Below are 13,239 nucleotides of genomic sequence, written 5' to 3' on the forward strand. Positions count from 1 at the left end.
TAACCTAACCTAACCTACCCTATTGATAAAGATATTTAAATAATGTTTTGTATAACTTTCTCAATATTTTTATGTATTTTTCATTAGTTTTACCTTTGAATATTGTTTAAGAATGACTATATAAATATTTACATGCCTAGAAATGTATAAAAATTGGCGTGTTTATTAACTTTGAACCCCCATAACTTTTTGTGGAGATGAGAACGTCACGAACTTTTTATGGTACAGTGGTGGGGTAAATAACTACTTAGGTGTATGACTCACGATTAAAAAAAGGTTTCTAGGTATGTTTTTATGCGTGTAGGTTCTCAAAATGTCGTCATTCGCTATATCAACTATGAGGGGAGTTTTTGGAGGAGTACCGTCATCTTTGTTGAAAGAGGTTCGATTTCATAGAAAGTTAAACACTAACAGAAAGCTGAGTTATATGAATATGATCAAACATCGCGTCAATTTTGAGAAAAAGATCGACCTAAATCGGGCAGTTTGCGAGGCCGAAAAGGTGGTCGGTTATCCGACATCTTTTCTCAATTTGCGCTGGCTTCTAAGCGATGAGGTGGCGAATATCGCGCTGCACTTGAGAAAACTTATGGGTTCCGGTCATCCTTTGATCCACACAGTTCGGTACGTATTTGGTCGGAACGAAATTACGATAAGTTTGTCGTAACGTGAAATTTATACGATATGCTGGGGGAAAATCGACTACAAATGGGAATAAGATCGAACCAGCCCTTTTTCTAACACCGGACACATGATGCTTCGAACCATAACAGACAATGTGTATTCAGTTTTCCGAATGAGATTGAAAATTTGAAGCTTAAATTTGAATTCGGAGTATTCAAAGTTTAAAATGTTTTGTTATTTATTCCGTACATTCCTAAGTAAATTAAGGAACAATTTAATTAAAAATGAAAAGTACGAATCAAGAACATTGATAAAAGAAAAACAAATTTTTCAAACTTCGCAAACATTTCGTATTTTTAAAGTTAGTGTTTCTGGCAGTTTTTTCTTGAATTTTCTTTTTTGGAAATTGATAAAATTTTTCTTTCCGCACTAAACAGACGTTACGAAGAAAATTTAATCGAAAAAGTCATGTTTTTTATCTTCAATAATAATAAAAATATTTTAATTTTTAATTGCAATGAATTATGTACTAGGATAAAGAAAGAGGGCACCGAACTGCTTAAATATTTCGTCCCTAATAAGTGTAAATTTTGTCTCATTTGTTCGTGGGATTTTTAGCCTATCCTGGTGTTTTCTATAAGGAGTCTAAAAATATTTCTTTATGAGATTGTCTAGAAATTACGAGGGTTATGGTCGTGTTACATGGGGGATGGGAGGAAGTCAATGTTTGCGTTACGTATGGTACTGTTATGAGGGGGTGGGAGGGAGTTAATGTTTGTGTTATACAACAATTTTAGAATTAGTTTGAATTAGTTATTATTGGAAATTAAGAAACTATTTTTTTAGTTGATATCTGGAAATTACATGCACTCGTTACGTGTTGAGGGGGTTAGGGGTCAAACCACATGTTACGTTCCCGTTACGTGGGGGATGTGGGGGTCAAAAGTTATTGAATTTTGCATTACGTAATATGTGGACAGTCTCTATGTAAAAGGATTGATTTTAATCAAAGTTTTGAACAAGTGTAATTTGATGAATATTAAAAATAACATTTTTTTGATATTTACTATGCGGTAATATTTGTAGGGATTTTCTTACTGGCAACAATTCACCCGCGTGGGGTCTTGTCGTTTTGCTCGTTTCAAAAGTTGCTGGTTTAAATGGAGAGTTCAAAAGCGTGGATAAAGATCTTTCGGTCGGAGTTCTGCATAGTCAGAGAGCTTTGGCCGAAGTAACCGAAATGATAAGAACGAGTAACATCATACATAAAAGCTTAGTTAACGTGAGGAATGGTAACGATGTGTCTAAAGGCGACGCGGTTGATCTTTATTTTGGAAATAAAATATCTCTACTCAGCGGAGATTATCTTTTAAGTACCAGTTATCACACTCTTGCGTGTTTGAAGAACCAAAGTTTAAACGAATTGATGTGCGCCGCCCTAAGAGATTTAGTCGAAGTCGAATTTGTAGGACCGAGAGACGATCAAAATGTTGCCTTGCCCATTAAACCCAATCCAGAACAGAAAGATATCGAGGTACTGTGTACTTACTAGCAAATCAAACTGACTATTATCGAGTTTTCGGATATTTGTTGAATACTTCCAATTTTTGAAGTGAAACTTCTTTACGCACGGTAGGGTTCGTTTCATGCGAGTTGCTATGTAACGAAATCATGCAACGGATGTCCCCCTCTACTCGGCCACGTAGTCGAGTTCGTAGTGGGGATCGCTTGAGCCGTGAGCGCGCTTCAATGCAACGTTCGTTACAGGCAACTCCGGCATGTATAGTGTAAAATTTAAATTCATAGTCTACAAATAATACCATTAAACCAATTCCTTAACCTCTATCCCGGTATGTTTGTGAGTTTGATGAAGTTTCACTTCAGTAGCGTGTTGTATCATTACACGTATTTGTTTTTTTAAATTATAGTCAGATTTTCGTAAACTATTTTAGATTTATCTACAAAGGAGCAATATTGTGGCTGACTGACTTATTGGTTGATAGTCAACCCCAGCCGATACTATTGGGTCGTATTATTTTGATTATTATTGCCAATAACTTTAACAAAATATTTATCCTTATTGGAATCGCTTCTGTGTGTTAAAAACAATTTTGAAAATGCGAAAATCTAATTAAAATATACAACACTCGAAATTTGATTTTTTGTGATTATTATTAACTTAAATATTCACAACTTAAATGTGCAACTCCTTTGGATAAGTGCTCTTCTGTCCAAGACAATCATTAAAATCTAAAACAGTAATTTCAAGTGTGTTTTACACAATTGCTATATTGAGGTAAACGGATTGGATTATTTAGTTTGGATTATTCAAAAAAATTGGAATTATTCGAAAAATATTTGATATATTAATTGATAATTCAAAACTCGAATTGAGTATTATTATTTTTATAGTAAATTTGTGCAGTGTATTTACACACTGTCTATTTCAGGTTTACGAACATTACGATTCAGAGCCTTACGATATCGAGGATATTTTAGGGAATGTAAAAGCCGAGTGGACTCTTAGGAATGTTTTAGGTGGAGCTAGTTTATTAGGAAAATCCTGTCAGGGAACGCTAATGCTTGCTGGTCATCCTGTTGAAGTACAGGAGAGAGGCTACAGGATAGGGAAGAATGTGGCTTTAGCCTGGCAGGCCAGGAACGAAATAAAGATTTTTTCGAAGGGTTATAAGGGCCCGTTTAAGCTGGTTTGTGCTCCACTCATGTTTCAACTCGAGTGTGAACCGGAACTGTACAAGGAAATAGAAAAGGGAACCAGTTCAGTCGATAACGTGGACTACGATCTGTTACGCGAGAGGGTTTGCAACGGTAATGGTCTGGAAAAAACCAGCGAATTGTTTACGAAACATTCTTCACGTGCCCTCGACGAACTCCGAGAATTTCCATCAACAGAAGCCAGAGCGGCTTTGATAAACATCATAACTGCAACGCATTGATTCGCGTAGATGCTATTAATTAATGTTTAGGTTTAACAAATGTACGTATGTATTTAGTTATCAAAAATAGTACTTTTTCTTTAATTGCTGTGATAAATAAATAAACACAAATAGTAGAAAATGTTTTATTAACATATTACTTACTTATTGGGGCACTGGCACACTAACCCTCTTCGCTGCAATCCTGTTAGAGGTATTTCAAAATATCATGGGCCTCAAGGAGCGTATCTTGTTGCAATTATATTGCACATTTCAAAAGCAGGTACTTATCGACTGTTAAGCATGTGCCTTCCTGTATAACCATCAGGAATGGAGTTCCAGATGTGTACAATAAGACTGAATTCTAAATTACCTCCACTGAGAAGTACACAGGGGTGCAATTTACAGATATGTCATATAATTTGAATATATATGATAGAATAAAATATATAAGCAAAAACGATTTTGATACTTTGTGCCTATTTAAGTGGAATCGCCCTTGAAAAATAACCTACCAATAAAAAAAACCATTAAAATCGGTTCATAATTGGCGAAGAAATCGCGTAACATATACACAAAAATACAGTCGAATTGATAACCTCCTTTCTCTAAAGTCGATTTTTACTTTTTTACTGCGAATAATACTTTGAAAACTGTACGAAATCGAATAGGGTTAAATGGTGAATTTATTATCGACTAATTGAAATATCATTAATCAAAGCACTATTCAGTATAGCGTTATTTATAAACCATTTGTTTCCCTGCGGTCAATAAGGACTAAAGAGGAGGGCGCCAATGCAACGGAAATGATTACACTATACAAACGTAAGAGCCTATTGTATCACCGAAAAAGAACAATGGTAAGATAATGAACCAAATACTTAAGCAGCTAATATATCTAGTAGCTTGTACAATAAAACTAATTATAATCTTTCTTCTTTGAATCTTTAAAGCCAGTAACAAGTAGCACGAAAATTCAAAGTTGTACTAATTTCTATATACCTACTCACAATTGCGGTTTGTCTAGTGTTTTCCAACATTTTATTATAAAATAAAGGAAATGAAGTTCATCTCATTTGAAATTTTATATGTTATATAATTGCTTCAACGTGCCAAAAGTTGACGTTAATTTATTAGCATAAGTGCCCTAGACAAAAATATTCAGTCTCTCTCCAGTCTCTCAGAGTTTTTCAGCGTCTCTGAGAGCGTCCCTCACAGTCTCTCAGTTATTGCCTAGGTGTTTCTATGGATCTCCCACAGTCTCTGTATGAGAGACTCGAACGATAAAATTGTTAATTCAGAGATTCGAGTCTCTCACAGAGAGACTGAATGAATAAAACTGAAAAATTGAGAGTCGAGTAACTCGTAGAAAGACTGGGATCTCTGAAATATGTTGAACTTGGAAAATTTTAACCACGTCTATCGAGACATCACTTATTGAGAGATTCGAGTCTCTCATTTAGAGATGCTAAACAGTTTTTTTAACAGTCTCTCGACAGTCTCTCTCAGCGACACCAGAGAGACTCGATGAGAGACTGAGACTCGAGTCTCGCGTTCAGAGACCCTGAGAGACTGAATATTTTTATCTCGGGCGATCATGCTTGAAATACATTTGATTTGAAAGCAAATACACCGAATTTCGATCACACGCGTCAACTACTTTAAGACAAAATGAGTAGATGCAATTAACTTTAAATTATTGATCGTAAGCGTGTAATAAAATAATAATATAGCAATAACAAATTCTAAATTTTTTATTACGAAAAATTTACCCAATACTTAAAAAATGTCTTCACATATGTCATGAGTTTGGAAGGGGTAATAAATGAGGAATAACAAACAAAAAGTCGAAGATCTCTGCGTAAGTATATGGCAAGTAAGGAAGATTTATTGTATTTAAAGTTAAGAGAAAGATATTGATTACATTGCGGATTAGATAGGTATAACTTCGTCCTTTCGACTGATATCCGGGAGAAGATTCTGTTTCCGGATTTTTATTTGGGACCAGAAGGTGCCGATGGATTCGCAGAAAGGAACCGTAATTGCCTCCATACACGGCGTTACGAAGGATCTCGTGGCTGTACATGTTATCTTCCAAACTCGGAGGCAGGGAGCGGTGCACCAGATGTGCTGCAAGCCAGTTACGAACTTTGTTATTTATTAGAAATGGAATTTTTAAGTTTAGAGCTAGTTACGGGTAACTTGCAGCGATTTATTTAGATTTAGGGAAGTATCCTCTTCCTGACGACTAACGCTAACACTTTTTTTTTTGTTTTTCTTCTCGAGAAAATTAATGGACGTTCGAGTTAAGTATCTTAAAGTTTCATAACGATGATTAACAGTTGTTACATATTATACATCTGATGTCACTTCTTTATTCTTTTACACAATTTTAATGCGTACCTATTTACTAATTACGTTAAATATAATCATAAAATGCCTTTTGTGAATCGTAAAAAATACTATGCTTAAAATGAAGTGTTGCACCTAGGGATTGTTATTTGAAATTCAATAATAAAAAGAACGTAGAAAGTTCAAAAACATTTTATACTGCCACTAATCTATATTTATTATATTTATAACGAGCACGACACTTTCTATTAGGTTTAATTAATATTTTTAATCAAAATGATTGCATATAACTTTAAAGCAGCATTAATTGGGCATTAATATTGATTTTAATGCATAAAGAGATCGTTTGTCTTGTATAAAACTTCTTAGATGTATACGGGTTCATTGATTGAGACAAACGAATCGATTTTATAATCAAAGGACAAATGAACTTATAAGAAGTTTTAATCAATAAAAAGTTGACTATATCATCAATGCGAAGAGCAAAACATTGTACAAATAGGCTAAAAAAGACAATTTGACTATCAACAAGAAGTGGTAACTTTATTGGAAAGATTTTATATTAAGATACGTACCTAGTGTTGATTTTCCTACAGGTATAAGCAGTTGTAACAGCTTATCACATTGAGTCATATGTGATACGGCTTACGTACGATTTGTAGATTTGTTTAAAAGAGAGAAATTGAGAAAATGGAAAGTAAATAACTAGTTGTTTCAAAAATAAACTGCAAAATCAGACTTCATTAAAATTTTCCTTTCGCATTTCGTTGGCTTTCCAAGAAGTCTCTAAATAACATTTAGCGCTCTAGGCTCATTTTACTCATTTTTGTGTACAATCCTCGTACTGGAAATTTATACATTTTCGAAATTATTTCGTGTAGGTGGTGAGTTTTTTGTCAAATACGTTGTATGAAACTGTTTAAACAGTATAAAGACGGTGGGTTATAATCGCTTACAAGATGACAATAGCATTCACCTTAAAAGCCAAACAGGCAAATGTAAATCCGAAACAGAAGGCTGTCAATGGGGCAAAAATCGCCGTTAAAAGGATGTAGCTGCATCCCTTTGATATGCGGAAGCATTGGTTACTTATTTTCCAAATAAATTCCGGACTGTGGACACCCTCCGGTTCTCCAATTACGTCTTCCCACGAGACCTGTCGGAAAATATTACAGAAAGGTGCATGGATTGCAATTGATCGTATAACTGGATATATGCACGATAAGGACAAAAAAAAATCCATTGGAAAATGAAAATAATAATTACTCCCTTATTATAATAAAGTGGGTAATTCCACAAAATGCAATAAGTATATCTTTTGATAATTTTGAATTCTTTTCAAGGGCAACTTTAGGGATAGATATACAAGGGTAAAAGATTAGTATAGGTACTTAGATTTGCAGATGATATAGCAGTATTAGCATCTAGCAAGGAGGAGCTAGGGATAGCCTTAAATGAAAGGGAAGAAAAAGTAGCGAAAAAGCGAATATAGACACAGCAGACGAAAAAAAGGCAGATAAATCAGGAGAGAAGAAGCAGTAGAGATATAAAACAGAGGATATGACAGGGTGGAGTCGCCTTTAACAAAAAGAAGTCACTTCTATGTTCGCGAACGGTTAATTTAGAAATTCAAAAAAGATTGTTAAAGGTGTGTGTCAGAAGCAAGGCTTTGTACGGGTGCGAAACATGGACGGTTAGTGTGACGGAAAAGAGAAGTTAGAAGCGATCGAAATGTGGTGTTACAGGCGAATGATGAGGATACCGTGGATAGAGAAAGTTAGAAATGAAGAGGTATTAGAATGGAGAACAGAGGACTTTAAGGAAGGACTCTAAGGAAGGTAATAAAATATAGGCGAGATAGGTTGGTAGGACACCTTCTTAGGCATGAAGGTCTAGTCAGAGACATATTAGAGGCAGAAACAGGAGTTAGGAGGAGTGGAAGTAGACCTAGATGAGATTACTGTTCATAAACAGGATGTGGGATGTTCTAGTTACAGGGAAAGTTACGAAAATTATCTCAGAATAGGAAAAAGTAAATGTGTGTGTCCAACCCAGTCCTAGGACTCTATTCAGTACCAAGATTACTTTAATTTAATATTAAAGAAAAATAGTTATATATTTGACTGTTTTAAACTTTTTCGGAATAAAAAAAAGGATCTTGTAAATTTTTAAGGATTGTTTACATTCAGTTGCGGATTTCTGTGTACGTGTTTGCGATGAGGTACATGTTTTAGCACGTTTGTGCTGCGATGTAACTGGCGTCTGAGGCATGAAACCAAATGAAGACGTATGAATATTGCTTTTTTTTGTCGGGGGAAAAGCCATGCGAGCTGGAAAGCCTTTAAGCTAAAGCGTCAGCTTAAATAACTTCGTAAAACAAGATTTTCACATTAATATTTACGGGGTAGACTTTATAGGCAATAAAATTTGAAACTGTTACAGTTGTATCTCGACGTTAAAAAATAAAATAGCGGTGAAACGGTATCAACATTGTGCACACATTTTTTAAAATATTATCTGGCTTGATCGCACTGAGGTAAATATGTGGAGAAAGATAAATGAACTGTGCAGAAATTATTCCATTAAATGTCATAAAATAATGTACTTTTTTAGTCACTTTGATATATACATTGTATCTCTAGACAAAAGTTTTCAGTCTCTCTCCAGTTTCCCAGAGTCTTTCAGCGTCTCTGAGAGCGTCTCTCACAGTCTTTCACAGTCTCTCAGTTATTGCCTAGGTGTTTTTATGGATCTTTCACAGTCTCTGTATGAGAGACTCGAACAATGAAATTGTTANCTTCTTCTTAATAATGTTTCGTCGACTTGTATGAGTTTTCTTTTTAGGATAAAGTCGTATATGTAGAAAATTTCTAAACTTTTTATTGTCTTTGCTTTTTAGCCGGTACTATATGCCCAGCATATCAAATAAGTCCAGAGAAATTCCACCAATTCGTTCTAAAACACCAAATACAAAACGCAACCGCTTTACGAAATTTTGTGCTTTCTTTAGCTGGAACAACTTACAATACCTTTAACAAAGTTTTACCATCATATGGTTTAATACCTAGTGAAAAATACATGGAAATCCTAATCGAATTGATGTTTGATTTTGAATTAGTTGCCTCCAAGTCGGGCTCGTCAACGCAAGAATTTAAGCTACAGCGGACTGTAACAGAAGTCGGAATTTGTTACACTTTTAATTCTCAGATAGCTGTTTATAATTCACCATGGTGAGGAGGTCTATACATCTATATTGTTAAAAGAGATGTTAAATCGGTTTGGGAAGCCTCAAAAAGGTGGAAATGGTCTAGTTGTACTTCCTGATAGGAATCTATGCTATAATCTAGATTTCTAGATGAGTATTGATGCAGAAGATATTACCCCTCCATTTTGAATAAACGTAGAAATTAAAAAAAAAAATACAACGTGTAATTATACAACACGCTACTGAAGTGAAATTTCTTCAAACACACAAACATAGGATAGGGGTTAAGGAATTGGTTTAATGGTATTATTTGTACACTATGTTTCGCACGGGTGCAATGCTGATAGTAAATATACTATAGAATGTCTTTATATACAACAATCACAGCTTTTTTGTCATTAGACAATACAAACCGGCCGGTACCGCCGCAACCGCTATGTCCCTGCAGTTTAAGTCTGTAATATCTTCGAAAATATTCATTTGAATTACATGCTGTAAAGGACCATATTGATCTATAATAAATGCACAATGTATTTAAAAGTACTTAATTGGATAAGGATTAATGCTGTATTGCTTAAAATAGCTTCGTAAATAAGCCATTATTTCTCGTAAAAAGTAGAGGATAAAAAATGGTTATTGTGGGTTATCCCTAAGAGATAGACATATACTATCGCGGACTTTTTTGTAGACCCTTTTAAGATGTACAATACTGTGGTACATTATTTTGATCTATCTCGTAGGGTTTAGCCAGCGTTTGCAATGTAAGCGCAAAAAATGTGTTTATTTACAAACCTCTAAAATTATCAGTGTTTCTCAACTATATTATGCATGTATTATACATATAAACCTTCCTCTTGAATTACTCTATCTATTAAAAAAAACGCATTAAAATCCGTTGCGTAGTTTTAAAGATCTAAGCATACATAGGGACAGACAGCGGGAAGCGACTTTGTTTTATACTATGTAATGATAATGATTACATTTTGACTATTTTCGTTAATAGATAGAATAATTTTGTCGATTAAAGTGTGCTGTTTTAATTTAATGTGTCATTAGAGTTTAGAACAGGCATAATTGTGATACTTACCTCGAGGTGTCGATTAAGATCATTGGGATCTCTGTCTTCATTTTGGGCCATTTCCTGGATTCTTTTGTTCGTTTTGGCGTGTATCATTTTAAATATGTAAAGCGGGATACATATAGACGTATTAAGTACTAGGTATATAAACACAAAAACAGTTTTTCCTGTTCTCTTCTATTTATTCGCATGGGTTGATTAGAGGCAGTTATTCTTCGCGGATTAATAAAAAGGATCTGCTTTTGCGAACCTCTGGTCAGTGAACTTCACAGTAGCGTCTGATTTGTATTCGCGACGCCGGCGTGTTGTTGTTGCTGGTGTTTGTTGGTCACCCTTGCATTAAAGAAAATTGCCTGGTATAAAGGTGAGTTACGTAAGTGTTACCGTATATCGATCGTTTCGCATTTTTCCTGCTTGTTTCGCAAGCGGGTGGGTGAGAGATGGCGTTAATTAGGTCAGAAGTAAAGGGCACGTTGGGTTATGGTCGTCGTAGTCGTCATTGGCGTTCACGAGCTAAAACAACTCGGGTCTGATGGGGTAGAAAACGCTCATTTGTTGCCTTTATCACTCTTTCGAACGAAAATCGATCTGTTCTACATATAAACGTGCATACACACATACACACACACAAGCGTGAGCCACGGGGGAATACCTTGCGACTCGGCCGCTTTTGATTTGTTTTGTTTCTTTTTATTCTTCAACAAGTGAACCTCTTGGGCCTTGTACGCTTGTTCTTAATTGGGTTTCGAGCCTAATGACGAATAATCTTAGAATTGTTTTATTGTTTTTCACCAACAAACTCCCTGGTATGCATGCAAAATGTACGATTTGAACAATGTAATGTTTGGAGAGTAAAACTACTTGACTATACTCTCGTCCAAATTAGGTATAGTAATGTGATTTTAGAAATTGCGAACTTAGAAGATTATTTCAATTGTTCAATAATCTATTGTTTTACCTAACGGTACGAGCTAATTGGTGGATTAAGCTACGGGGGCACGCATCCACTTCTATTTTTTAAAAAGGAGAAAACAATATTTTCTGTTAATTTTATAATACAGTAGCTTTTCTGGCTTAATAAGTATAATAATATGGACATGGGGTGTATATCGCCTACTTAGGCATATTACATAAAAGCCATATTTTATTGTTTGTCATTTTTCTGTGTAAATTTTTCATAATTATGATGATTAACAAGTAAAGTAACAGGTTTAATAAGCATATGAAAGAGTTTTTCCAATGTGAAATAAAAAAATCGAAAATATTCATGTTTTTTAGTACTTAAGGAATTATATATTATATTATTAAAATGGATGTGATTTTGTATAGACCACTTAGTCAGAATCGAGTTTGATACGTTTAAAATCGAAAAAAATTTTCCAATATTGTCTAGCTTTGACGCCCCTTTGCAGAAAAAGTAAACTTATTACTTAAATGCACTTACTAGATGTTATCAGTGAATAACCCTTAAACATAAAGTATACTTAGAAATGGCATCTTCAATCGAAACCTGTCGGAATTTTTTCAAACTTTGGAACGTAAACAGTAGGAAGTAACTCGAGGTGAGTAAAAGAACCACATTGTCGCTACACAAGCTTTAAAAAAAGTTTTATCTGTTTTAATCAGAAGAATTATTCACTTTTCATGAAGTAATTTCGTTTGAAATAAACCATCAAAAGCTATGCTAATATGTAAGACTGCAATCTTAACAGTTAAACATTCCTCATTCTTATTAAAAACAGATTTAATCCTATTTATGACCAGTGTTAGACATCATAATGCAAAATGGAAAGTACTTTTAATATAATCGTGACCGCTCCAGGAGAACAAAATATTTCCTAAATGCGCCCCTGATAACGACGTGATATAATAACGCTTGTTCGTACTATTCTTTCATTTTCAATTTTGTTTTTGTTACATATTTGTTGTCTTTTATATTAACGTATCAATAAATGGTGGAATATTCGGGTATGTGATAGTTGGAGACTGGAAAGTGGAAGAATTTCTTGATTAATTGAACAACTTGCTGGTGTTTACCACAACTCGATGAGCTAACATTTGTGGAAACTAATTAAGGGATAAACGTTTAAATTCACGAATGCATAATTTAAATAAATATTCCAAAGTACGCAGACCGTTTCTAGTACAAACATAACATCAAGTTCAACTGACCGAGTGTATAGTGGAGCATACGTACCTACATACATTACAAATCAGCTTGAAACTTTCAGCGTAGCAGAAAGCGCGGCCTTTGGAAATGTATTCAAACCTAGTATTTTATTTGCGTCCGTTGTCGTCGCCTAAATTAAAAGTTTATTGCCGTAATTACCTTAGGTACTCATTAATAATGGCTTTTTATCCTTTTATGCTTTAAGGACGTCGACGCTTCCGGTAATTTGTCACTTTGAAGAAGTGCACTAAAACGAGTAATAAAGGCGCTTCAAAAAACTTTATGTATTGGGTTTAAGTTCTACAGAAATCTGAAAAGTATTGGTAAACTTTTTTGAGGTTTAAAACTGAATAAAATTTACTCAGCTGTAAACCTCGAAATTATCTTAAATACCATTAAAATAATAGGGCTTCTAACCATCTATCTTACCATTAATTTTTGCATTAATGACACACATTATTATCATCATAGGGTTAAACTATTCTTTTCGAATTTCTGATTTTTTTTTGTTAAGAGTAACTCGATCCTGCGTTATCCTGTTTTTAAATCTTCACCGCTTTTTCTATTTTTATTTTTCAGAATTCCTGGGTGCCGAAAAACGGAGATATTCTCTGTTTTCTTTATCTCTACTGCTATAATACAATAGTATAATTTTGTATTAGTACAGCATGTTCAAATTTATACTAAGGAATTTTCGCTAAAACAGTGTGGTCGGTTAATAAGGAAAACCTAATTTTAGTGGTACTGAAAAATACTTCAATCTTCGCATTTCCCTAAAACTAGAACAGCCCACATCCTTAACTATTTGCGAACAGTAATCTATTCTAGGTCTACCTCTACCCCTCCTAACTCCTGTTTCTGCCTCTAATATGTC

At 34.4% G+C, this 13,239-nt stretch overlaps 2 protein-coding genes across 2 annotated transcripts; one reads left to right on the forward strand and one right to left on the reverse strand.

Annotated features, from left to right (window-relative positions):
* The first annotated feature begins 251 nt into the window (after window positions 1–251).
* Window positions 252–3,665, forward strand: LOC108743574 (decaprenyl-diphosphate synthase subunit 2-like). Its single transcript, XM_018479147.1, has 3 exons — window positions 252–624; window positions 1,711–2,158; window positions 3,075–3,665. The coding sequence occupies exons 1-3, from the start codon at window positions 314–316 to the stop codon at window positions 3,579–3,581; spliced, it is 1,266 nt and encodes a 421-aa protein (XP_018334649.1). The 5' UTR covers window positions 252–313; the 3' UTR covers window positions 3,582–3,665.
* Window positions 3,666–5,492: 1,827 nt separating this feature from the next.
* Window positions 5,493–10,393, reverse strand: LOC112905498 (caveolin-3-like). The gene is made up of 3 exons (XM_025978057.1): window positions 10,205–10,393; window positions 6,889–7,068; window positions 5,493–5,690 (listed from the first exon to the last, which is right to left on the reverse strand). The coding sequence occupies exons 1-3, from the start codon at window positions 10,289–10,291 to the stop codon at window positions 5,493–5,495; spliced, it is 465 nt and encodes a 154-aa protein (XP_025833842.1). The 5' UTR covers window positions 10,292–10,393.
* Between the last annotated feature and the right edge of the window lie 2,846 nt (window positions 10,394–13,239).

Source organism: Agrilus planipennis, unplaced genomic scaffold (assembly GCF_000699045.2).
Source record: "Agrilus planipennis isolate EAB-ADULT unplaced genomic scaffold, Apla_2.0 scaffold530, whole genome shotgun sequence".
Classification (NCBI taxonomy): Eukaryota; Metazoa; Arthropoda; class Insecta; order Coleoptera; family Buprestidae; genus Agrilus; species Agrilus planipennis.

Bases quoted from the DNA above. Each gene is read 5' to 3' on its own strand.
- LOC108743574 (XM_018479147.1), top strand. From the start codon at position 314: ATGTCGTCATTCGCTATATCAACTATGAGGGGAGTTTTTGGAGGAGTA. The intron at 625-1,710 runs GTACGTATTTGG...TAATATTTGTAG, and splicing joins CCTTTGATCCACACAGTTCG to GGATTTTCTTACTGGCAACA. The intron at 2,159-3,074 runs GTACTGTGTACT...TGTCTATTTCAG, and splicing joins CAGAACAGAAAGATATCGAG to GTTTACGAACATTACGATTC.
- LOC112905498 (XM_025978057.1), bottom strand. From the start codon at position 10,291: ATGATACACGCCAAAACGAACAAAAGAATCCAGGAAATGGCCCAAAAT. The intron at 7,069-10,204 runs GTAAGTATCACA...ATTTTCCGACAG, and splicing joins ATCTTAATCGACACCTCGAG to GTCTCGTGGGAAGACGTAAT. The intron at 5,691-6,888 runs GTGAATGCTATT...ACTGGCTTGCAG, and splicing joins TTGCCTGTTTGGCTTTTAAG to CACATCTGGTGCACCGCTCC.